This window comes from Anolis sagrei, chromosome 3 (genome assembly GCF_037176765.1).
Source record: "Anolis sagrei isolate rAnoSag1 chromosome 3, rAnoSag1.mat, whole genome shotgun sequence".
NCBI lineage: Eukaryota > Metazoa > Chordata > Lepidosauria > Squamata > Dactyloidae > Anolis > Anolis sagrei.
Genome location: NC_090023.1, coordinates 265,071,097 through 265,097,820, shown reverse-complemented (window position 1 = coordinate 265,097,820; position 26,724 = coordinate 265,071,097). Strand labels below are relative to the sequence as shown.

General features: G+C 42.4%; 1 protein-coding gene across 1 annotated transcript in view; it reads right to left on the bottom strand.

Annotated features, from left to right (window-relative positions):
• Positions 1-26,438, bottom strand: part of LOC132770413 (cytochrome P450 2J2-like) — a 40,361-nt gene extending 13,923 nt beyond the window's left edge. Inside the window, exons 1-7 of the mRNA XM_067466103.1 lie at positions 26,206-26,438; positions 12,507-12,669; positions 6,086-6,235; positions 5,743-5,903; positions 4,414-4,590; positions 3,302-3,443; positions 127-314 (exon numbers count right to left, since the gene is read on the bottom strand). Of these exons, the coding sequence (XP_067322204.1) occupies positions 127-314; positions 3,302-3,443; positions 4,414-4,590; positions 5,743-5,903; positions 6,086-6,235; positions 12,507-12,669; positions 26,206-26,376 (1,152 nt within the window). The 5' untranslated portion in view covers positions 26,377-26,438. The remainder of the gene's footprint in view (positions 1-126; positions 315-3,301; positions 3,444-4,413; positions 4,591-5,742; positions 5,904-6,085; positions 6,236-12,506; positions 12,670-26,205) is intronic.
• Between the last annotated feature and the right edge of the window lie 286 nt (positions 26,439-26,724).

Below are 26,724 nucleotides of genomic sequence, written 5' to 3'. Positions count from 1 at the left end.
TTTCCCAACTTTCTGCAGGTTATTGTTTATTAATGGAGGAACTTGGTGTAAACATCTATTAAAATGCCTCCCTGGGATGCTCTTTGCTTTTTGTTATGGAATTGCAACCTTATCGGGCATCTGCACCTTTGGGATGTGATAACCAAGCATATGCAACTCCTTCGCACACCGTCTGGGGACCCCAATAGGTAAGATATATTTGACCCGCTGAGACTCATGAATCACAGCATTGGTGTAAGGCATTTTCTTCCGATCTTGATAGCTGACTGAGTGAGAGGAACCCAACACATCTTCCACCTCTTTGTAGACTCTTTCTGAAGGAAACAGTGAGAAAGAACACTTTTTTATCACAGAAAAATCAGACAATCATTGAAGGACATTCATTCCACAATAAACAATCACTCATTGTAGCTCCTATGTATATTTTCATTTTGATGTTTTCAGTAAAAATAGCTTTGTGTGAACATATTTTATCAAGTACATTTTGTCTACTATATGCTATTGGTCAAGGTAACAAGATCATAAGAGGCCGGTAACTCAAAGCATGAGAGTTTTCATTCATTGGCCATTCTTAAAGGGATAAGAATCTTCATGATTAAGGACTTATCCTGCATAAAATTCACACGTGTTTATCAAAACAGAAAACAACATTTTCTGCACAGGAAAAAGCATGTTCATTTTTCAAGTACTATAGTTTATAGAGGAGCCTGGTGGCACAGCGGGTTAAACCGTTGAGCTGCTGAACTTGTTGACCAAAAGGTTGGTGGTTCAAATCTGGAGAGCAGGGTGAGCTCCTGCTGTTAGACCCAGCTTCTGCCAACCTAGCAGTTCAAAAACATGCAGATGTGAGTAGATTAGTACTGCCTTGTTGGGAAGGTAACGGTGCTCCATGCAGTCATGCTGGCCACATAACTTTGGAGATGTCTATGGCAGTGACAGACTTTGTATTTCTAGGTGCAAAGATTACTGCAGATGCAGATGCAGCTAGGAAATCAGAAGACACTTTCTTCTTGGGAGGAGAGCAATGACCAGTCTCGATAAAACAGTGAATAGTAGAAACATCACATTGGCAATGAAGATCCGCATAGTAAAAGCAATGGTTTTCCCTGCAGTCACCTATGGATGTGAGAGCTGGACCTTGAGGAAGTCTGAGCGAAGGAAGATAGATACTTTTGAATTGTGGTGTTGGAAGAAAGTTCTGAGAGTGCCTTGGACCATGAGAAGAGTCAACCAGTCCATACTTCAGGATATAAAGCCCGACTGCTCACTGGAGGGAAGGATATTAGAGGCAAAGATTTTGGCCACATCATGAGAAGACAGGAAAGCTTAGAGAAGACAATGATGCTGGGGAAAATGGAAAAAGGAAGAAGGGACGACCAAGAGCAAGGGTGTTATCCTTGAAGTGACTGTCTTGACACTAAAGGAGCTGGGAGTGGTGACGGCCAACAAGGAGCTCTGGCATGGGCTGGTTCAGGAGGTCACGAAGAGTTGGAAGTGACTGAATGAATAAACAACAACAAAGAGCACTGATCATTATGTATAAACAAATTGTACTTGTACCTGTATGTCCATGGATTTGCTATCCATGAATTCAACTGCCCTCTGAAGTCAACCATAAGACTGATGTGGTCCGTGATGAAAATGTGTTTGACATCCCTGCTATAGCTCATGTTATCTAGGATTGTCTCAGTTATCAGGAAGGGAGAGAGGAGTTTCTTAATTTCCTATCTGAGAAAGAAGATTCTGTAGCGATTTAGACAATTGTCTTTGCAACTGTAATTTGTAGTCTGATGTATTATCTGCTCATTGGCATTTGATTTTACAGTTTAGTGGGGTCATTTTGATTTTCCTAGTGTTTTTTTTTTCTATCAAGTTTTGTAAGCCTTTATCTAAAGACACCAGGAGGTGACAGTAATAGGGATGTTAAGTTTTCCTTTACCAAAAAAACTCCAAAGGAAAGGGCAAGATGGATGGATGGTATCCTTGAAGTGACTGGCTTGACCTTGAAGGAGCTGGGGGTGGTGATGGCCAACAGGGAGCTCTGGCGTGGACTGGTCCATGAAGTCACGAAGAGTCAGAAGTGACTGAACGAATGAACAACAACAACAATGGGCAATGCCTGCTCTTCGGCTTAGAAATTGAGATGAGCACAACCCCCCAGAGTTGGGCATGACTAGACTTAATGTCAGGGGAAACCTTTATCTTTACCTATAAATAAAATTTGAGTGGGTTGTTGTAGGTTTTTTCGGGCTATATGGCCATGTTCTAGAAGCATTCTCTCCTGACGTTTCTCCTGCATCTATGGCAAGCATCCTCAGAGGTAGTGAGGTCTGTTGGAACTAGGGAAAAGGGTTTATATATCTGTGGGTGGTTTGCACCAAAAAAAAAAACCCACTAGTTTGCAGGGAGAGTGTTGTGAAGGAATATTTGTTTGCTACTGCAGTAGAGAGAAAACACCTGCAATGATTCAGTTTCACACATAAGGATGAAATAGTCAGTGGTGGGATACAAAACTAGTTGAAATTGTTGTGTGCCTCCAAATCATTTCCGCCTTATGGGGATCCTAAAACAAGTATTTTCTTGTGTTTTCGGGGACTGAGAGTTATTATCCTCAGGCCAGAATGAACAGCTTCAGAAAGCAACGATGACCAGCTGGTTCTAGGATCAAGGGTAGGGTTTATTCAGCCTTTCGTAAAAGGGAAACGTATCAGGGTGCACATGCATGTGAGTGCCAGGCTATCTTTCATAGGATGGAACTGGGCATCTTTTAGAACAATGGTTTATAGTTCACCTTATCTCTAACAGCTAAACATCATTTCATGGCTTTTCTGGCCAACGAGCATGTCTTTCTCTCATTTGTCTGGTTGGGAGGACAGGTCTTTGCTTGATCCCATCATTTCCTGTTCTGTAAATATGGCCCTGTGGGTATTTCAGGCAAAAAGCAGCAATCAATCATGCACTGGTCACTCTTTGGGCCATCTAATCATAAAGCAAGGAGAAAGAGTGCAGAAGCGTTCTTTTCACGATTAAGGAATTCGAAAAAATAACACAACAGTTCAATTTCTGTCTCACTTCTCACTTCTGAAGACTTAACCACTTCAATTAAGCATCTGAAAACGATAACTCCAGCCAGAGATTGTTTGGGGTACTTTCTGGATTTCTTGAGTTTAGTTGGTTTTCAGATAAGAACAAACAAGTATCATCCACTAACATGGAAGAATTGCAAAATATTACTTTAAAAACCATCTTTCCTGCAGGGAACAAGAGAAGCTCTTGATTCCACCAGACAGGTCTTTCTTACCTTGGATATCAGGATAAGCGACCATCAGGAGCAGTGCCCATTGCAGAGTACTGGAGGTGGTCTCTGTCCCAGCAATGAAGAGTTCAGTAATGCATTGGGCCAGGTTGTCTTCACTGAAGGTAGAGTTGGGATCATCCTTACTCTGTTGTTGATAACAGAAAATATGGAACACTGTGGAACAGCAACCCTTGGAATTTGGATAAAGTGGGCTATCTGAGGCCCCATCTACACTGCCATATAATCCAGTTTGTTAATCCAGATTCTCTGCTTTGAACTGGATTATAAAGCAGCATAGATTCATATTCCAGTTCAAAGCAGATAATCCAAATTCAGAAGCTGGACTGTATTAATGTGGAAATATTGGAAATAATAGATATTTATACATATATTTTATGCACATTAGAAGCACTGAAGTGTAGAAAAATAAGATTATCTCTGTATTGGAAAGCTGACAGGATAAAAGGATGCTGAAGGAATTCCGTGTTGAAAGGGGGAGGAGAAGGGGGGACTGTTATCTATACATTCCAGAGGTCTGGTGCAACTTAGTACAGGTCATACCTTCTTACTTCTAAAAAGTTTCTTTCCCTCCCTCCTAACAGGTCAAAATAGGCCCCTTGATGGATCTGTGTAAGCCGAATCCTAGTATCTCTAACTTGCTGTAAGCTGAATGCTGAGACATGCCTTGTGCACGTAGAAAGATATAATTTTGTACTTCTATGATGCTTAAGGTGATGTAGTGATGATGTTAACGTATGTAGAAGCATGTTTCTTTGTTTGCCTGCATTTGAAGATGTATAAAAAGGAAAGGCAATGCCTTTATACTCACTCTGGTTTGCTTTTGGAGGAGATTCCACACCAGAGTCTCAGCTGAAAATAAAACATACTTTTCTGCCTCCACAAAGTATTGCTCTTGGTATTATCTCTCCTATCAGCTGCAAAAATATGGCAGTGTAGATTCAGGCTCCTTCTACACTGCCATATAATCCAGATTGTCAAAGCAGATCATCCACATTATCTGCTTTGAATTTGATTATCTGTCTACACGTCATATAATCCAGTTCAAAGCAGATAAGATAGCAGACAGATCTCATGAGATAATTCTGGAAACTTACTTTTTCCATTTGAAGTAGATAGTAATCAATAAAATCCTGGGGATCATGCAGGTCCTGGTTTTCCTTGTGCTTCTGTATCTCCTCTTTTGCAAATGAAAGTGCCATTTTCACACAGGATAGTGTCCGTTGGTGAAGCCCTGGGAGATACTTCATGATCCAAGGGAAAGTGGTGTATAGCTACCCATTAAGACAAAAGAAAGCTCTGTTAGTGTCATAGTAACAGAACATATCTGCCCAATTATATGGTAATAGGGTATATCTGCCTAACCTTTTGTCATGATCTGAATTATTTTTGAGATTATGTCTGCAGAACTGTTGTGGGGATTCTTCAGAGTAGCTCCTGGATACCAGGCAGTACTTGTGGACAGAAGTACAGTTTACACACTTCTAATTTGTCTCCTTTCTCTTCTTATTTTTAGATAAATATTAGGGCTGTGTGATCAATCAAAATAATGTTTCAAAACTCATTACAAAATTAGAGGGCACTGGTGTTTTCTTTCTAAGATGTTTCTAAAGTGTTGTTAGTGAAAATTTCATTACTCTAACAACAGTAATAACAAAATGTCATTACTTTTTTCATTATAGGAATTGTGCAAGTAGGGAAGCTTCAGAGGCTCTTTTCTAGCTCATTTTACAGCTATTGGGTTGAAACTTGCTACAATAGTAGAACACATTTACCACTGTTAGCCCATCGAGTTTCAGAATGTTTCACTTATCCACAGGTTTTTGGGGAATTTTCAAAGTTTTATAAACAACAGGTTGAGAAATGCTGCCTTAAGGCCATCCGGTCCAACTCCTTTCAGCAGGGCAAGAAAACATAATCAAAGCCCTCCTGACAAAGAAATCCTGGGGATTATAGATATAGATAGATAGATCTGATATGATTCACACACACACACATATGTATGCGACAGATATAATATCATAGATTTGAAAGGGGCCCCTAAAGAAGGACAGTTATATGTTGCATGTCCCAGAGTAGGCAATCTCTACATCAACACTGACAAAGAAACAACAAGAAAAACTGTTTACCCACAAGCATAAAGAAATTACATCTTTTATAAACCAACACTTTCTCATTACTTTATTTTCCAGATCACCAGACTGGGCCACAGCAATGTGTGGTAGGAGACGGCTAGACTACATATAAATGTGTACATTTTCCCTGAAGGATATCCAAATGCTAACACTGGATGGGTGTCTACTTGGGCACATAAACTTTACTTGGGGATGCCTTGAATGTAGGCATTCCTAAAACCAACTATGTGATTCTGGAATAGTGACACTTTCCTTCTTAGCAAAAAACAAAAAAATGGAGAGATGACTCACAGCATGAGAGAAGGAGACTCCAAATTGTGCCAAGGAATCAATGCTTTCCATCAGTTTCCGAAACATTTCATCTTCATGGGAAAATCTGTATCCAAAGCTCACGGTGCTTATCAAACTGGAGATGGCATTGCTGATGAACAGTGAAGGATCAAATGGCTGCCCTGTAAATGAATTGGTAGGCAGATCTCTTAGTATTATTCTACTTTCCTTGTTAATGCCAATGTTTGAGATTCATGTGGAGTCAGAGATACAACTGTGACTGGCTGGAAATGTTTAATATTAAAATACAAGTGGGACTCAACATTCATCAGGAGTGTTATACCAGCGTAAACATCTAACATACCACCTGTTTGTGAAAAGGTCTCCACAAGCCGGCGGGCCTCTTCTTCAATTTGGAACTCCATTCCTTTCTTCCCCAGGCCCAGATTCCTCATAGTGATTATGCCAAATCGTCTCTGTTGTTTCCAGCCATGACCGTTTGCGAATCCAATGCCTGCAACAATCAAGAAGAAACAATGAAAAAAATCACTGCTTGTTAATATCTTTGCCAAAATGTTAGGCTTCCAGTACAGAAAAAGTTTCTTGGCATTCAGCTCCAGACTAACCAACGTTTTAATTTATTTAATTTATTTAATTTATTTAATTAGAACTTTTAATTCCCGTTCTTTTCTACCTCCATGGAGGGACTCAGAACGGCTAACAGCAAAATTCGATGCTATACAATAAATAATGTAATAAAACAATATACAATAAATAAGTTCTAAAATACATATAAAACAATTCATCACGTTAAAAACAACATCCAACTCAGTCCAGAACGTTGTGGTCAAATAACTCTATATTGGGTCATTCATCAATCTGCAAATGCCTGACTCCAAAGCCAAGATTTTAGCTGCTTCCTGAAGGACAGGAGAGAGGGGGCAGACCTAATCTCACCGAGAGAGTTCCATAGCCGAGGGGTCACCACAGAGAAGGCCGTGTTTCTCGTCCCCACCAAATACACCTGCGAAGGTGATGGGACCAAGAGCAGGGCCTCTCCTGAAAATCTTAAAGTCCTTGATGGTTTATGGGGAAAGATACGTTTGACAGTAAACCAGGCCAGAGTCATATAGGGTTTTGTAGGTTAAAACCAGCACTTTGAATTGTGCTCGGAAGCTAATTGGCAGCCAGTGGAGCACGTGTAACAGGGATGTTGTGCACTCCCTGTACCCCACTCCCATGAGCAACCTGGCTGCTGAGCGTTGGACTAGATGGAGCTTCCGGACAGTCTTCAGAGGCAACCCCATGTAGAGTGTGTTGCAGTAGTCTATTCGAGATGTAACCAGAGCATGGACCACCTGCTTCTGTTTGAGTGGGTCTGCTGCAAGGGTCACTATAAATTGCCATTGTTTTTTACTATGGCATTATATTAAATGTCCTTTGACCAGTAGCTGTCCACCTGGAGTGCCTCTGGTGGTGCTATAAGAAGGTCCTCCAATGTGCATGTGGCAGGGCTCAGACTGCATGGTAATAGGTGGCCTGTGGTTTGCTCTTCTCCACACTTGCATGTTGTGGACTCCACTTTGTAGCCCTATTTCTTAAAATTGGCTCTGCGTCTCGTGGTCCCAGAGTGCAGTCTGTTCAGTGCCTTCCAAGTTGCCCAGTCTTCTGTGTGCCCAGGATGGATTCTCTTATTTGGTATCAGCCATGGATTGAGGTTCTGGATTTGAGCCTGCCACTTTTGGACTCTCATTTGCTGAGGTGTCCCTGAGAGTATCTCTGTAGGTCTTAGAAAACTATTTCTTGATTTAAGGCATTGGCGTGCTGGATGATATCCTTGGTCCTTTCCTTATTGACTGCTACTTCCCAGCCAATACCAATACTAACCAACTGAAAGTCATAGATTCTTCCAAAGCTTTACAAGTGCAAGGTTGATGAAGATTCTATCTAGAATACTAAGAATTTTATCATATGAAGCAGACAAACTGACATTTTAGCTAGACTGTCACCATGATAGTCCCTATCACATAACACCACATCTTTCTATCAGTTCTCTCCCCCACAACCATCCACCTCTCTCTTCTGGGGTTTGTGTGTGTGTGTGTATGTATACTAGCTGTACCCTCCACGCGGTGCTGTGGCCAACCTTTCCTCTTTCTTTCCTTCTTTCCCTCCTTCCTTCCCTCCCTCTTTCCTTCCTTCCTTCCCGTCTTTCCTTCTCTTCTTCCTTCGTTCTCTCTTTCCTTCCTTTCCCCTTTTTCTTTCTCTTCTTCTGTCTCTCTTTCCCTTTTCTCTCTTTCCTTCCCTCCCTCTTTCTCTACATCTTCCCCCCTTCCTTTTGCTCTTTCCTTCCTTTTTCCTTCTTTCCTTCTCTAACTCTCCTTCCTTCCCCCTTTGCTTCCATGCTTCCTTCTCCCTTTCCTTTCTTTTTTCTTACTTTCCTTCCCTCCCTCTTTCTTTTCTTTTCTTTCTTCCTTTTCTCCCATTCCCTCCCTCTTTCTTTTTTTCCGTATTGTCATTTAGCTTTTTGGGGATTTTTAAGTCCGATCTGCTGTGTTTTTCAGTGTTTTATAAGTGAAGGACATACATTGAGTTGCTAGGTGTATTGTGTCCAAATTTGGTGTTAATTCCCCCAGTAGTTTTTGATATATAATTTATCATTTATTTAAAACATTTATATTCCACCCTTCTCATCCTGATGGGGACTCAAGGCAAAGCACGACATATAAACAGCAAACATTCAATTCTGAAACATAATAGACTATACACATACAAAAACATTAAAATCACTTATCTTGATTTTAAAATCCTCTGTTTAAAGCTGTCTCAGACAACCATATTGAATCTGGTCGGCATAGTAAGAGTTCCTATCGCTGTCTCAATTCACAGTTCCAAAGGCTCAGTCCCACAACCACGTTTTTATCATCTTTTTAAAGGGCAAGAGGGAGGGGGCTGACCTAATCTCATTAGGAAGGGAGTTCCATAGCTGAGGGGCAATCACTGAGAAGGCCCTCTCTTTCATCACTCCCAGTCATACCTTAGAAAGTGGTGGGATGAAGAGCAGGGCCTCTCCAGAAGGTCTTAATCTCCACAATGGTTCATAGGGGGAGATGCGTTCGTACAGATAAATTGGGCCAGGGCCATTTAGGGCTTTATAGGCCAAAACCAGCACTTTGAATTGCGCCCAGTAGCAAACTGGCAGCCAGTGGAGCTGGCGTAACAAGGGAGTTGTATGCTCCCTGCACAGCACTCCAGTTATTAACCTGGCTGCTTCTCATTGGACTATTTGAAACTTCCAAGCAGTCTTCAAAGGCAACCCCATGTAGAGCATGTTGCGGTAACCTAGATGTGATGAGAGCGTGGACCACCATGGCCACATCTGACTTCCCAAGGTCAACTGGTGCACAAGTTATACACATATCAAACATTTACTGATAATAAACCAGCATTTGCATGACTTGCTAAACAGGCTGATTTTCCTTGTTATTACGTACAGCCAAAGCATCTTCTACAAAGTAAACACTGAACCACAGATTCATGTAAATGTCTTAAATAACCACTAGGGGGCATTCGTAAAATGTTTAGTGTTGCCCCATTTGGAGTTGGGACCCACAGTTTAAGAAACTTTTAAACAGAGGCTGGATGGCCATCTGTCAGGGGTGCTTTGAATGCAATATTCCTGCTTCTAGGCAGAATGGGGTTGGACTGGATGGCCCATGAGGTCGCTTCCAACTCTTTGATTCTATGAATTCTATGAAACAGTGGGTTGACCTATAAAGCCCTATACAGTTCTGGTCCAGCTTACTTGTCCCTCTACATCCTGCCTCACAGTTTAAAATCATCCGGGGAGGCCCTGCTCTTGCTCCTGCCAGCATCACCAATACGTCTGGTGGGGACGAGAGACAGGGCCTTCTCAGCTGTGTCCCCCCACCTGTGGAACTCGCTTCCTACTGAGGTAAGATCAGCTCCATCCCTCCTGTCATTTAGGAAGAAATTGAAGTCGTGGTTCTGGGGCCAGGCTTTTGGACAGCAGACATAGATAGCACTTTGGACATGGAATTGGATATGGAAGTGACTGGAATGATGTTACGGCTATTAATACTGATTTTTACTGTTTTAATTGATGTTTTACTTATTGTTTTAATTGTTATTATATTGCTGTATTATATGTTGTTCTGGAATGGCTGTACCAGGAGCTCCAATTTTATTTGCTTTGTATTAAATGTTTGCTTGCAGTCCAAGGTTTCAGGGACTCTGCAGACTCTCCTTTGCTTGCAGTCATAGGGCAAGTCACCTGTCCATCATCATTAAGTTTGGTTCCGTCCCTTGCTCAGGGCAATTGGGAAGGGAAGGGAGCCATTTTTTAGTTAGTCTCAGCAAGGAAAGCTAATGTACAGGAAGTGTGCAAGCTTCCCCTGTACAAAAGCTTCAACCCTTAAGACTTTCCAGGGGGAAACAGCCTTAAGAGCATCCAAGACCTTCCGGGGGGAGAACAGTCTTAAGAGACTCCAAAGATTTCCAGGGAAACAGCCCTAAAGACCAAAGAACTCCAGCTGGAGAACATCTAAGCCTTTACTGGTAGGTCCACTCGGCGTTCGATAAGCAGTTCGACCCAGTAGCGGAGCCCACATCAGTAAGGGTTAGATTACAATCAGCCTGGGAGAAGTTAAAAGGGGACTTTCCTTTAAAGTAAAGAAGAAGTTATTGAAGACAGTTGCCTGTCCTTCGTGGGCAAGTTTAGAAAGCCACCAATTGCATAAAAGCCTGGAATAATTTGTTTAACTTTCCGAAGACAAGAGAAGTTTCTGTTTGATTGTTCATTAATAAAATACTTTGTTATACTTCACAAGCCATCTAACGATCATTTGTGGTGGAAAACCTCTGAGAACTTCTCTTTGGGACCCCTGGCTTCCCGCTAGGCAAAGGTCGCATGTCCTGATTTAAAGACAATTCTTTACAGGCCCAGCACGCGACAGAACATATGTAGTGGCATCAAATTGCAGAATAGCAGTTTGGTGTGGTAGAGTCCTCTGCCTTTTATACCGGAGTATACTTTTTAGAGAAGAAGCAGACAGGCAGACATTCAGGACTGGGCTATATAATACATTTCATTCTCCACTCAGAGGGTGTTAACCATCTCTGTATGGGGGCTAATGGAAACCATGAATCAGATGCTCACAGGAACTCCTGCATTTGGCAGTGGCACCCAGACGTTCAGTCTCTGGGCAGCTCTACAGATAGCGATTGCTGTTAAGAATCTGCTGTGACATTAATTGAGTAATTCCGGTGACACAGATTTAATGTTTAGCTATGTCCACGCCTATATTACTATATATCTTTAAACACCAATGTGTATCTGCCTGCAATCCAATAGGGTTGGGTGTCCAAGATAAGGGTACTCTGTTTTCTTCATGATGCAAACACATGCCTTAAAAGATGTGTATACATCATGTGAGTGGCATTCAGAAGTTGTGCATCATGCGGCATAGAACTATTCTTAATCATCAGGCAAGAGGGGAGGGAAAGCTGTGTCTCTCTCCATCCAGAAGGCTGGGCCAAGGACAGCTTCCTTCTAGAAAACCAGCTCTTTTTCAACTCTTTCCACAGTCTTCTATAAGAATGACCTAAGGCAGTGGTTCTCAACGTTTCTAATGCTGTGACCCCTTAATATAGTTCCTCATGTTGTGTTGACCCCCAGCCATTACATTATTTTCATTGCTACTTCATAATTGTAATTTTGCTACTGTTATGAATTGTTATGTAAATATCTGATATGCAGGATGTATTCTCATTCACTGGACCAAATTTGGCACAAATACCCAATATGCCCAAATTTGAATACTGGAGGGGTTGGGATAGGAGGATTGATTTTGTCATTTGGGAGTTGTAGTTGCTGGGGATTTATAGTTCACCTACATTCAAAGAGCATGCTGAACTCCACCAACGATGGAATTGGACCAAACTTGGCACACAGAACTCCCATGACCAACAGAAAATACTGGGTTTGGTGGGCATTGACCTTGGATTTTGGAGTTGTAGTTCACCTACATCCAGAGAGCACTGTGGACTCAAACAATGATGGATCTGGATCAAACTTGGTACGAATATTCAATATGTGAACACTTTTGAAGTTCGGGGAAAATAGACCTTGACATTTGGGTGTTGTAGTTGCTGGGATTTATAGTTCACCTACAACCAAAGAGCATTCTGACGCCCACCAAAAATAGAATTAGGCCAAATTTCCCACACAGAACTCCCATGACCAACAGAAAATACTGTCTGTGAGGGTCTTTGGCGACCCCTCCGACACCCCCTTGCGACCCCTCTAGGGGTCCTGACCCCCAGGTTGAGAACCACTGACCTAAGGCCATAGATGGGGCCATTATCACAAGAGGCTCATAACATTTATTTTTTTTAGTCATAACATCGATTTTTAGCATGAGATAAAATGTGCAGTTGAGTTACCCGATTCTTTTAAAATATCGGCAACATTTGCATTTAGGGTGGCCAGATAAAAGAAGGGGGAAAGATCCTGGCCTCTTCTACACTGCCATATAATCCAGATTATCTGCTTTGAACTGGATTATATGAATCTACACTTCCATATAATCCAGTTCAAAGCAGATAATCTGGATTTTATATGGCAGTGTAGGAGGGGCCTTAAAGGTTGCCTAAAAGAAGGCATTTCCACAGATGTTTTTGTTTTGTTATGGTAAGTTTTGTTTTATTTTGGTTTTTTGCATAGCAACACAGAGGCCTAAACATTTTTATTTTAAGGCACTTACCCTTTCTATTAAAGGCATGTAAAACAAAATAGGTCACTGGTCGGTCAGCTAGCGTTTCCGAATGGTTGATCAGGCCTTCTTTTACTATTTGGAATCCAGACAGAATTACGATGGGAAAAGGTCCTATCCATATCGTGGCAAAATTTCCATATTTCTGAGTGAACTGTCATTGGTAGAAAACATAAAGATAAATGTCATTTTTCTCTATTTCAGCAAAGCATTAGCAAAGAGACTAAATATGGAATACCATAGATTGAAACACCATCTAATGTTTCCATTTGATTACTCCATAATTAATTGGGAAAACATCATCAAGGAACTAGTGTCAGAGCAGTGCTTCAAACTGGAAGGAGGTCTCAAGTAGAAGACTGCGGGGTTCTTTCTTTGACCTAACACTCTTGGCTTTTTCATCCGTGATTTTGATCGCAGGATGGGTAGGAGCCTAACAAAGGCCCCATCTACACTGCCATATAAAATTATCTGCTTTGAACTGGATTATATGGCAGTGTAAACACAGGGCCTTTCTACACAGGCCCTAAAATGTGGAAGAAACTGAGATAAAAGTGAGGGTGGCTACATTAACAGCTGAAAAAAAATTGTTATAAAGTAGAGATGTGCATGATACAATTTCACAATACTGGATTCAGGGAAATTCATTGATTTGGCTACCTGACCTCTGAAAACAGACCAGACGAGTGATAGCTGAAGACTCAACAAGAAACAGATCGTGACAGTCAGATCTTTAGACGAATGAGGGCAAGGGGGCTGAGCGGCACTCTACCTGAGGCAAGGGCCATGGCATGTGGGCAGGCTCACAAATCAGGCAAGAGTGGGTGCCTGGCAGTGGCAGCTCCCACTCTTCTTTCTTCCCTGGCAGGCTTCTCCATTACTTCCTGACCCCATCTGGAGCAACAAACTCGCATAAAGTTCTTTGCATTAAATTCATGCATCTTCTTTGGAGATTTCTTCTTCAGTCAATGGTGTGAGGAGACAAGCATAGTAGGCTCTCAGCCAGGAACTTACTCCGAGTAAGTTCTGAAGCAAGCGATTCAGTAAGTCCCATAATACATTACAAAGTTTCCCCAAGTTATACCCCATTCAGGGAGTGGTTCAAGCTTGTTGTCCTTGATTGTTCCCATTTACCCAGTTATGAATTGTGATTGACTAGCTGTTTTTATTTTATTTTTTTATTTGACTTGTATACCGCTACTCCCAATTTGGCTCGGAGTGGTTTCAGCAGTAGATTAAAACAATACAATAAACTTTAAAATACAATAAAACAAGAACAGACATAGTCCCGAGTTATTCACCCATCGAAAGCTTGTCGGAAGAGAAAGGTTTTACAGGCTTTCCGAAAAGCAAGTAGGTCTCGGATAGTTCGGTTTCAACTGGCAACTGTTCCCTTAACACATACACATACAAGAGGCGATCCCACAGAAACTTAGTCAAATACATGTATATGCAGTAATAGGGGCTTCCTTAGGCTTCTCCTCTAGAGAGGGCCCACTGGGAACTCGCTTTCCCAGCAGCACATTGTGCAGCACAAGCATTAGAGGAGCCTCTGCACTCCCTTCTGCAGCATGATGGGAGTTGAGGTTTTTCTCTCTGTGTGCTTCTCAAGTTTCTTTCTCAGACAATCAGAGGCCTGGTTTACTGTGTCCATTGTCCTCAACTTTAATTCCCAGAACCCCCTCTTGTGGGTTTTTTAAAAAAATGTTATGGTAAAAACTTAAAACATTTCAAAAAAAAATAATTGGACTGGTGAAACATTCTGAAGTTTGGCAGGCTTACAGTTGTAAATGTGGCCTACAAGTGAGGCAAGTTTCATCCTAAAAACGATAGAGAAACAAGCCTCTAAAGTTTCCCCATTGATGCCAATGTATTGAATCTTACCAGCATGAAAACAGCACCCCCTCCCAATTTCAGGCATTTCTCGGTAAACAGAACGGGTGTGGACAGCCAAGCCACACAGCACTATTAAAAAGATGAACTTAAAATCCAAAAGGAAAGGAGAAGAAGTAATTATAAGAAATTGTAGAGATGGGAGGGGGGGGGGGTAATGAAATGAATAGAAATGCAATAAAATATTATTAATGTGTTAAATATATACTTCAAAGACAGAGCTCAATGAACAGGGAAGAAATGCCTCTGAAGAAAAAAAATCAAATTTTGGCTGAAAAATACGCATATTTGCATCACTGTATACCCTGCAATCAAGGAGAACATGTTATTTCATTTATATACCCTGGAATGGACTGCTCCAGCACATGTGTACATTTTAAAATCCTGCAACAGCTAATCTGGCTGTAAACAAATGGACTCACAGACAAACGGGTGGCTAAATGGAAGCACAAATGGAAAGCAATTCCCACAAGAACTCTCTGTAGCTTGAATTTACACAATGGGCACCAGAATGGAAAGCAAGTGACCCTAAAGGGAAATAGGGTTCAGGAGGGAAAAAGTAAAGGCAACAGGAGGGTGAGGAGAGATAATGATAAGAAATCTGCTTCAAATATCCACATCAACACTTCTGAGCTCTAGCCCATCTTGGAGAGTCAATAAAAAGTTTTTTTTTAAAGGATGTCCCGCATCCATCTTGCGGATTTCTAAAATCCTGTGCAACTGAACCTGTCAGGTCACTGAGGGAGCATTTACCGAGACTGCCAGTTCCATGTCTGAACTCTCCTTAAGATGCCACTATTTTTTTGCCCCATTTATTTGTCCCACATGTGGAAGGGCCTCATCTACACTGCCATATAATCCTGTTCAAAGCAGATAATCTGGATTTTATAGGGTAGTGTAGATCCAGCCTTCAGTGACCTGCACTGAATGATAAAGACTCAAGGAAAATTACACTTCAAACTCCCTACAACTACAATCAATGCTGCAACATGGATTTCTGACAGGGATCCTAGTTCTGAATATCATAATTTCACTCACTGGCATCATTCTTTTGACCCAGTTGCCATATTGACAGTTCTCCTTCACTTGACCTGATTATTGGCCGTTAAGATGTACTGTGGACAATTTAAGCCAAGATAGATTATTTAGGCCCATTAACTATGTGGTCCATCCAGGATAGAAATGCTCCAGACTGGCCCAAAGGTAGCCACATGCACTCTGGGAAACCCACTAAAGCACCAAGTTGGTATCTACACAGTTCAGGCAGGCCGAGACCACATTGGTCTTCATTTTCCATATTGTCATTGCTGCTCTCAGTTGGCCACTAAACTCTATGTGAGCTCCTGTCCCCATTTCCCCCCTGTTCTGACATCATCAGATGTACCCATGCAACCAAGAAGAAGGAGTGTGTGTTTTCCCCTCCTTGTTCACGCAGATGACTTTGTTGATATCTGAATATGATGTTCATTATGACCAGAGCTGTGTGGCTTGCTGGGAATGCTGACACTGACAACGTGGAAACAGTCTCCTTTCCCTTGTGCCCACCACTGCGAGGAAAGGGCGATGGTGGTGGTCTCCCATATGGGACCTGATCCAGCTGTCCAAACTACCCTGAAGCTAAGAGATACTCCTGAGTTTCAAGCAAACTTCAAAACATCCTACAACTTCCTCTAGGGTCACTTCTACACTGCCATACAAAATCTTTTTCTGTTTCGAACTGGATTATATGACAGTGTAAAAAAAGGTAAAGTCCAGTCATGTCTGATTCTGGGGTGTGGTGCTCATCTCCATTTCTAAGCCGAAGAGCCAGTGTTGTCCGTAGACACCTCCAAGGTCATGTGGCCGGCATGACTGCGTGGAACGCCGTTACCTTCCCGCCGGAGTGGTACCTATTGATTTACTCACATTTGCATGTTTTCGAACTGCTAGGTTGGCAGAAGCTAGGGCTGACAGCGGAAGCTCACGCCACTCCCCGGAATCGAACCTGCAACCTTTCGATCAACAAGCTCAGCAGCCCAGTGCTTTAACCCACTGCGCCACCGGGGGCTCCAGTGTAGACTCATATAATCCAGTTCAAAGCAGATAGTGGAGAAATTACACAGTTTAGCCGGTATTGCACCACCTGACATCCACCAGGAAGTAGCAGCCAATACTTAAAGGACCAAGGCAGTGACATCTTCGGCCCATCTCCTGTTTGGGTATCAGCCACCACGCCAACAACTTAAATCAAGAAATAGTTTTCTAAGATCTACAGACACTTGCTGGAACACCTCAGCAAGTGAGAGTCCAAAAGTGGCAGGCTCAAACCCAGAACCTAAATCAATGGCTGATACCAAATGAGAGACTCCCTCCTGGGCACACAGAAAACTAGGCGACTTGGAGGGCGCTGAACAGACTGCACTCTGACACCACGATATGCAGAGTCAACCTTAAGAAATGGGGTTACAAAATGGCATCCATAAGATATGAGTGTGGAGAAGTGCAAACCACTGACCACCTGCTGCAATGCAACCTGAGCCCTGCCACATGCACAATGGAGGACCTTCTTGAGGCAACACCAGAGGCACTCCAAGTGGCCAGCTACTGATCAAAGGACATTTAATAGAATGCCAAGTTTGCAAACTTTGTGTTTATTTTTGTTGTTGTTTTTTAAATACAATACAACTGTTTGGTTCATTCCTGATATGATAAATAAATAATGTGAATTATCTGCTTTGATAATCTAGATTATATGGCAGTGTAGAAGGGGTTAAGGTCTGGATATACACTGCCATATAATCCAGATGGGAACTGGAGGGAGAGAGCCAGTTTATGCCAGGATAACCTGCAATATTCACTGTAATAAGCACAATAACACCATAAGGACAGCCAGGAGTCAATAATTGTTGCTCCAAATGTTTGTGACCATGTAGACTCAGCAGTTATGCATATTAACTGAATAACTGGATAGACTACCAGCAATGACTATGATGATCATCCCCATCATGCAGAGATATTGCACTGCTGTCTTCTTTCAGGTCACTATAACCTAGAAAGCCAGAACTTCATTGAAGACGTTCTGACCTTCTACCTTCAGCAGATTTTCTGAGAAGTCTGAAGATGCACTGTGGTAGAGCGTGCCACGCAAACAGAAAATCAAGTGAATGAGGCATGCTGACTACTTATCACTCATTATGTTTATGAGTAGGTTCCCAAGTTTGTACTGGGGAGTACAAACTGGGGAGGACTGTACTGGGGAGGACTGTGCAACCTTGTACTGGTTGCACAAGGATTGTGGAAATTGCAAATGGGGTTCCATCAATATGAACGTACTATTCCTGCGATTGTGTTTCAGGATCAGGGTGCTTTGGATGTGGGGAGTGATGTCAATGAGTTTCAAGATGGCAATGGTTTGGTCAATGATACTGATGCAGAGAATGACCAGGAGATCTCTGTTCAAAGTGTAGTTTCCCATGAGAATGTCCCATGGTTGTGGGGATGATGGTGTGCTCCCCGAATTGCTACCATAGAGTTCCCATGATTTGGAGCTTGAAAACAGCTCAGCACCAGGTATAGAAATTAATGAGAAAAAAGATAAGAGATTCTCAGCTAAAGCAAAACCAATTTCTGAGCGCTAGAGACATAGCTAAAGAGGAGATAGTGTTGGGGCCCAGTCTCTGTGAGAACCTGAGCCCCAATCTCTGTGTGAACCTGATTCTTTGATTGTATTTCCAACTGAACAAGCCACTGAACACGTTTCTCTCCCTGATAGTGTTGAAACTGTTGTTGATGCTGAGGTCAGTGGCGGGGAAAGTGAAACTAAACAGCCCAGTGAAAATGTTTTGGAATCCAGCTGTGATAGCTCTCCAGAAGAAATCACACCTGGGTTTTTTAATGAGGACCTAGAAACAGGAGTGATTCACAGTTTCTACGAAGGTCAAATAGATTACAGGAGAGACAGGCCCAGGCTTCAAAGTCAAGGGGCGTTTCAAGGAATAGTTTCTTTGGTTTAAGGGGCCTCCCCCCGGTTGTCTCGTTAGATCAAGCAACGTTTTGGACTGCGGCTGTGCCTTGGCAGAATTCCTGTGTTCCATGGCCGGCAATCCCAGAGACTTCTAGTTTTCAAGTACACGGTTAGTGAGATGCTAACAGGTTCCTGGTTTTTGTACTGTGGTTTTTGGAATTTTGCTCAAGTTCAGAGATTTTCCTGACTGCTGTGTTTCTATTGTGGCTTTTTGACTTTGCATTTACCTTTCTTTTGTAACCAAGTTTTCATCAATAAAGAAGGATTGTTTTTCCTACACTCCAGTGTGGTGGATTTAATCTTATGGTCTCGTTTCCTGATCTGGGATGCAACAGATAAGTCCCAAGTACAGGATATGTAGTCAGATGAAGCATCATTTGGAATCAAGTCAAGATCTTGTCCTTGTTTCATGGAAGCTCTGCTTGGAAAATTCATGTTTAAGTGCCTTTTGTTTCATGGTTTTGATTCTTGGATTCTATGATTCATGCCTTGGATTCATGTTTCCTGATTTCTTGCATTTTGTTTGGGAAGTTTTGATTTTGTTTTTATGGACTTTGCTGGACTATTTTCCCTGGACTACTTTGTTCCTGCTTATCTTCTTACCTAGTTGGATTTACCTATTTCTTTAAAGTGCTTTTTTACTTTACTGCTTTTTAATTATCTTCAATAAAAGGATTGTTTTCCTACTCAACGGTGTGGTGTTTAAAGGCAGAGAGCTTTTCCTGTTCTGGAGTGCAACAATGGGATGCAAAGGGACACCATCTTTTCTACCACCACAAGAACCAAAATCCACCGTCCCTGTTACACCTTAGATACTGAATTCACCCACACCTCCGTAGGTTTATCAACATCGCAGCAGCATCTCCTACACCTTCTTTGCCACAGTAAATTAATAGACTGACTTGGATTCATTATGAATGCGTGTCATCTTCTTTATACTTCCGGCCTTCATTTTCTAGGCAAAACATCAACCTACATGTTTTTCTCCTCCTCTTTCTTCTTATCTTTGCCGTTCCCTCACTCCAGAGCAATTTAAATTGCATGGGGATTTTCCAAGAAGCATGAGTGTTAGATTCATTTTAATTAGGGTTATCTTCTTTGTGTGTGAGGACAGTCCTTAAAACAAAGTGAAGTGATTGTTCTGTCAAGCTTGAGAGAGGGATGCATCTATACTGTAGAATTAATGCAGTGTGCCATCACTTTAACTCCCATGACTCAATACTATGGAATAATGGGAATTGTAGTTTTACAAGGTATCTAGCCTTCTCTGCTAAAGAATGCTAGTGTCTCACCCAACTGCAACTCCCAGAATTCCATAGCATTCAGCCCTGACAATTAGTAATGCCAGAATGTAGTTATTCTGCAGCATAGCTATATAGAGAGAGACAAAGGCCCCAACTACACTGCGATATTATGAAATCTGAAACTCATATAAATCAGTTCAATTGAGTTTTGTTGTTCATTCGTTCAGTCCTCTCCGACTCTTTGTGACCTCATGGACCAGCCCACGCCAGAGCTCCCTGTCGGCCGTCACCACCCCCAGCTCCTTCAAGGTCAGTCCAGTCACTTCAAGGATGCCATCCATCCATCTTGCCCTTGGTCGGCCCCTCTTCCTTTTGCCTTCCACTTTCCCCAGCATAATTGTCTTCTCCAAGCTTTCCTGTCTCCTCATGATGTGGCCAAAGTACTTCAACTTTGTCTCTCATATCCTTCCCTCCAGTGAACAGCCGGGCTTTATTTCCTGGAGGATGGACTGGTTGGATCTTCTCGCAGTCCAAGGCACTCTCAGCACTTTCCTTCAACACCACAGTTCAAAAGCATCGATCTTCCTTCGCTCAGCCTTCCCTAAGGTCCAGCTCTCACATCCGTAGGTTACTACAGGGAATACCATGGCTTTGACTATGCGGATCTTTGTTGCCAGTGTGATGTCTCTACTCTTCACTATTTTATCGAGATTGGACATTGAGTTAAGTTGCATTATATTAGTCTACACAGGCTATATAATGCAGTTTAACAGCACTGAACTGCATTATGTGGCTGTGTAGATGGACCCCTAGTCTACACTGGCCGCATCTAAACTTACAGATGATCTGCTTTGAACTAGACTATATGGCAGTGTAAACTCATATAATCCAGTTCAAAGCAGATAATATGGATTCAGAAATTGGATGATATAGCAGCACAGATGAAGTCAGAGAAGGGAGAAAGAGGGTTTTTTTTTAAGTAGTGCACATTCTGGTTCACTAGACAAGAATAGAAAGCTTGGATCTTCACTTTTCAGCAAGTCCTATACTCCATCTCTTGTTCAGCACACTCACTAACCATTTTAACCACATGCAATCAACCAGAAAGGTCCACAATTAATTAATGGCAAATTCTGCACAACCCATGGAAATCATCCTATAAAAGCCATCATGTGGAAATTGCAGCCTTCCATCGTAACTCCCTCCTTCCTTCTTCTGCAGTAGACAAAAATGATACCCTCTTCCTCCAACATAGACTGACATATGGGTCATTCACACTATACAATGACAGCATTAGGTTTCCACTTTTAACTGGTATGGCAACATCCCACTGAAAGCAAGTCTTTGTGGTGCAGTGAATTTGCCCATCTATTTATGGATACTATACTATTGCATACAATCCAGATTATCTGCTTTGAACTGGATTATATGAGTCTGCACTGCCATATAATCTAGTTCAAAGTAGATTGTGCTGGCACAGCAGTGCCAGGAGATTTGAATTTCTTTTTCTTGCACTGCTAGTTTGTATGAATTTTTATAAGCCATGCTTTTTGCAATAAGGTAGCCTCCCCAAGTTGCAGTCATAGGGCCGGCAACCTGGCAATCATTGTTAGAGTCTTTAGACCTGCCCCTTTCCCAGGGTTTTGGAGGCAAAGGAGGACTTTTGTTCAGTCTCATTGTTTGGAGCCTAACAGCAGGACATGTGGGTTTCTCTATCCCACCTGCACAAAGGCTTCACTACTCACAGCTCTGCTGGGGGAGTAAAGGGATAGTCCCACAGCTTTTGCTGGGGGAATACAGCCAGCCTTTGCTGGGGCAACAGGACAGTTCCTACAGCCTTCATGGAGTAAAACTAAAGGACACCTTTCGGCTTGGCAGATCTACAGCAACCTCGTCTGGTAAGGAACCACTCGGGCTGTCCATAAAGCAGCTTGGAGCCGGGAGTAGGGGCTCATGCCGGCAAGGTAAAGAAAGATTGCCCAGGGAGGGGTCAGAAGATTTCCCTAAGGAAGAAAGGAACAGTTTATCACCAGTTGCCTGCCCTTGATAGCAGATTGAGGAAGCTACCGGTTTTCCAAGGGTATAAAGCATTTAATTCATTTGTTTGAAGATTTAAGCCCAAATAGAGAACTTTGTTGAACTTATTTTGAGCCTCAACAGAACTTTGTGTTGGGAAATCTAAGGGGCCCTTCAGCTGAGGCACCCCGGCATCCCGTTGGGCATACAGAAGGCACGTCCTGTAAACAGACATTATTTCAGGCTCAGTGTGCGACAGCACAGTAGATAATCTGGATTCAGAAACTGGATTATATGGCAATGTAGATGAAAATGTGCAAAAAGCAAGTCTAGTGTAGTTTATACCATTTCCCATTTTGTATATCTGGTCACATATTACATATGGACAGATTCCTCTTTGCCATGGAACTCTGAAGACCAGAGTTTGCATCCTTGTGCCATTATCTAGAATAATATGTTGTTGGTGTTCCATTTGTATCTTTTTCTGCTTTGGTCAACAACAATTCCAATGTGCTCCTTTTGACTCACCATGTTGCTTTGACCTGTGCGTTTCCATGTGCCCTTTGATTTCCCTTGCAAACACCCACATGTGTAGATACTCATCTTTGCAGGGCTCCGTGCTCTACCCACAGAAATAACTCAGCACAAGAATGCAAATTCACCACAGAATGTGCTTGTGTCAGACACCCTGAAACTCTGAATCACATGCTTTTAATGTATTTTAATTGGTTTTGTAATCTGAAGTGTCATTTTATCTTTAAAAAATTCTGTTTCACCTTTACATTACTTACAGTGATAGGCAGGTGGTGGACCTTTGTTATTTCACTATACAGAGTAGTGTTGGTAGGATTCGTGACTCATGATATCTCCCCTATGGGTCTCTTCCTATATTTTTGACAAAAGTCAACATTGACACTGAAATACAACACCACCTGAGCTCTGCGAGTGCAGCATTTTTCCGAATGAAGTGTTTGAGGATCAGGACATCTGTAGGGAGGCCAAGGTGCTTGTTTATAAAGCTATTGTCCTTCCAACTCTGCTATATGCTTGCGAAACGTGGACTGTCTACACTCAACTCCTGGAACAATTCCATCATTGTTGCCTCTGAAAACTCCCACAAATCTCTTGGAAAGACAGGAAAACAAATGTCAGTGTGCTGGAAGAAGCAAAAACCACCAGCATTGAAGCAATACTCCTATGTCATCAACTCCACTGGATTGGCCACATTGTCCGAATGCCCGATCACCGTCTCCCAAAGCAGTTATTCTACTCTCAACTCAAAATGGGAAACATAACATTGGTGGACATGATGGTCTTAAAACCAACCTTAAAAACCATGGCTTAGACACCTAGAAGTGGGAAGCCCTGGCCCTTGAGTGCTCTAAGTGGAAGTCAGCTGTGACCAGCAGTGCAGAATTCAAAGAGGCACAAATGGAGGGCAAAAGGGAGAAATGTACCAAGATGAGGCACATCAAACCAACTTGACTGGGACCACTTTCCACCTGGGAACCGATGTCCTCACTGCAGGAGAACATGCGGATTGAGACTAGAGCTCCACAGTCACCTACGGACCCACTGCCAAGACACCAGACTTGGAAGACCATCATCCTCAGGCTATGAGGGATCGCATAAGTAAGTAAGTACTTCCTATATTAGACAAGACCACAATGTTGCAGCTAAAATATCAGAATTTACAAGACTCTCCTACATGCTGAAATTGTACATGTGTGTGTGCTTGTACACGCAAAGACAGAGCACTTGGATGCTTACTCCTGATGCTGTCCAAGAATTACATTGTCCAAGAATTGCAGCAAAGCAAGACTGACCAGCTAGGAAACAGGGAAAGATCTAGGAATTCAAAATGTATGGTTAGTCTATTCAAAAGCAGGAAATGTATATCTCGGTAATGAGAATTGCAAATTAAGCCCATATTCACTTTCATAGATCAAAGTACGCCACACAAGGACAAGTATATTGGCGCACAATGGAGAAAAACACAAGTTTTTAAATCATTCTTTAAAGAAAAGGAGACAGGTCAAAAAGGGAGGGGATGAAACACTCTGTGTAAATGTGTGGGACAGAAGAGGAGGGACTTTGGAGATGTGGGGCATCTGAGCACACACAAAAGAGCAGAGGACATAGTTGAATCACTACAAAGAAATCCAGCCAAGCAAGCAATGGCAGAGCTTCTCCCACCCTGGACTTTCCACCCCATTTTCCTAGTTTCCAACTGACCTCACAACCTCTGAGGATGCCTGCCATAGATGTGGGGGAAACGTCAGGAGAGAATGCTTCTGGAACATGGCCATACTACCCAAAAAACTTACAGCAACCGAGTGATTCCAAAGCCTTCGACAACACAATGACAGGCCTATTCCTGCCAGACTTCAGAGAGCCAAAGGAGCAAAGGCAGTAATTCAACATTACTTGACTGCTTTCCCTGCCTCTTTCCTCACCACTCTCCAACCCTCATGGTTGCTTGCTCTCACCTCCTTTATTGATGTGAATGCACTCTGTACACACAGGTAGTAATGCTGACATCAACTGAGTTTCTTTACTTTTTATTGTTCTGCTAATTAGGTGCACATTATTTCAGTCTGAGTGGGTCTCAAGAGTGAAAGAACCAAGCAAATATCACTCATAGTTTTGCTGTCATTAAACCAAGTCTAACAGAATTGCTGTAGAAATCATAGAATCAAAGAGTTGGAAGAGACCTCATGGGCCATCCAGTCCAACCCCCTGCTAAGAAGCAGGAATATTGCATTCAAATCACCCCGGACAGATGGCCATCCAGCCTCTGCTTAAAAGGTTCCAAAGAAGGAGCCTCCACCACACTCTGGGGCAGAGAGTTCCACTGCTGAACGGCTCTCACAGTCAGGAAGTTCTTCCTCATCTTCAGATGGAATCTCCTCTCTTGTAGTTTGAAGCCATTGTTCCATTGTGTCCTAGTCTCCAAGGAAGCAGAAAACAAGCTTGCTCCCTCCTCCCTGTGGCTTCCTCTCACATATTTATACATTGCTATCATATCCCCTCTCGGCCTTCTCTTCTTCAGGCTAAACATTCCCAGCTCCTTAAGCCACTCCTCATAGGGCTTGTTTGAAGTCTCTTTCACAATCCACAGTCTTAACACTTTGATACCACTATAAGCACCCAGGCTGCATCCTACAGAATCCTGGATTTAATTTGATTTAATTTAATGGGATATTAGACCACTCTAACAATCCCTAAACTACAAAATCCAGCTGTGTAGTTTGACAAAGTTTAATTTGTGGACTTCTTCAAGCTATATAATTATAAACATTTGGTACCACTTTAACTGTCCTATCTGCATCATACAGAGGATTTGTAGCCTAGTACTCACTAGCAAGGAACTTGAAATACCTAATCAGACTACAGGTCCCAAGATTCTATACAATGAGGCCACTGTAATTGATATGAAATCAAGATGCTATAAGTGAAACTGTTCTTAGTGTGCACAGGGCTGCAAAAAACAAATATTGATCAGTGATATTGCTGCCCATAGGACTGATTGCCCAGAATATTGTTTTGCACAACACTAATGTAGATGGTGGCAGCAGGACAACAAAGATTCCAAGGCCCTGAAAAAAGCAATCCATTGTCAAATGGGGCTACTTGGAGCTGGCCAGTTTTCTATGGCTTTCCTCATTACTGCCTACAACATGCCAAGTCAATGGCATACACACTCATTTTCTATTTTGAAGTTTGTATATGACTCCCATTCCTTTTCCCCTATGCTCATCAGTGTGGGGATGGATCGTGCCCAAGTTGCCACTATCATTGATTCCAGATAATGGTCCAGCAGGCCCATGTTGGCTGGACTAACTGGACTCCAACTGGGTTTCATGTGCTGCATTTCTGCTCCAGACCCACCCCAGATTAACTGACGAATATAGATGACACCTCTTTGTCTTTCTGAAATGTCCAGAGTTCTCAAGACTGTGATATTCCACTACCACTAGCTGGAAACACTCTTTATGTGTCTGATGGAAAGTGTAGGTTCATGCCCCATAGCCAGAAGCAGACCAATGACATCAGTCAACAGCAACCACACTAGAACTTGGCAGAAGATGCCATTGGACATAGCTGGACACTTCTCTTGTTCCCACACTTTCACCAACAACAGAATGGCCATATTCCAATCCTTCATTCCAATCCTTCATTTTGCACTGCAGAAGTCTGAGAACCAGCCTGGCAAACCAGTATCACCACTGACAATTTTCTGTGTGCTTATAAGCGGCGTCACAAACTGTGTTTGTATCTGACTGCCTTCTATCCCACCACTTCTATTCCTGACATCCATAATGGCCTGACCTTATCTCCATCAGAGGGTCTGGAGGAATAAAGGCCATGAAAGTTTGAGTTGAAAAAATCAGTTGATCTCAATGGTGCTTCTTTCCCTTTTCATTATTTTACATCTCCTTTTCCATTTCACAGGTGTCTTCCAGCAGGTATCATGGAAAGAAACATGATCTAACATCCCACCTACTAAACTTCGAATAGCTGAAAGAAGTACCTTTGTGAGAGTATCTGTAGAAAATCGGATGCCAGTGTACCACAGGGTTCCAATGAGAGGTAGAGGAAGGGGTCCAGGTGGAAACATTCTACGGTTCATCAGCAGTTTCAGATAGGACTGAATCAGAAGACCCACCAGGAGAGCAAGTAAAGATATCCAGAGGCCCACCATCCTCCTGCCTTTTCTTTCTCTCTCTTGGAGTCTTTCCAATATCCTCAGATCAGTTAAGTGCAGTGTGCTTTTCCTCTCCTTAGAGGCAAGGAGTTGTCTTTTATAATCCTAGATGAAGAATGTAAGCAACAACACTTGCGCCACTGCCAATTATGGATTACAAATGTCACTCCTTGTTTTAGGGATGAGGCTGCAATTAGGGAAGGTGGTTAAATCCTGTATGTGTCACCTGAAAAAGTAAAGGAAGACAGTTGACCGAAACATTTCACTGTTTACATTGGCAGAAGATGTTTGCCATGGCTATCTGAACGCAAGGCTAAATCCTAGAGTTGTCAATATGGGGAACAA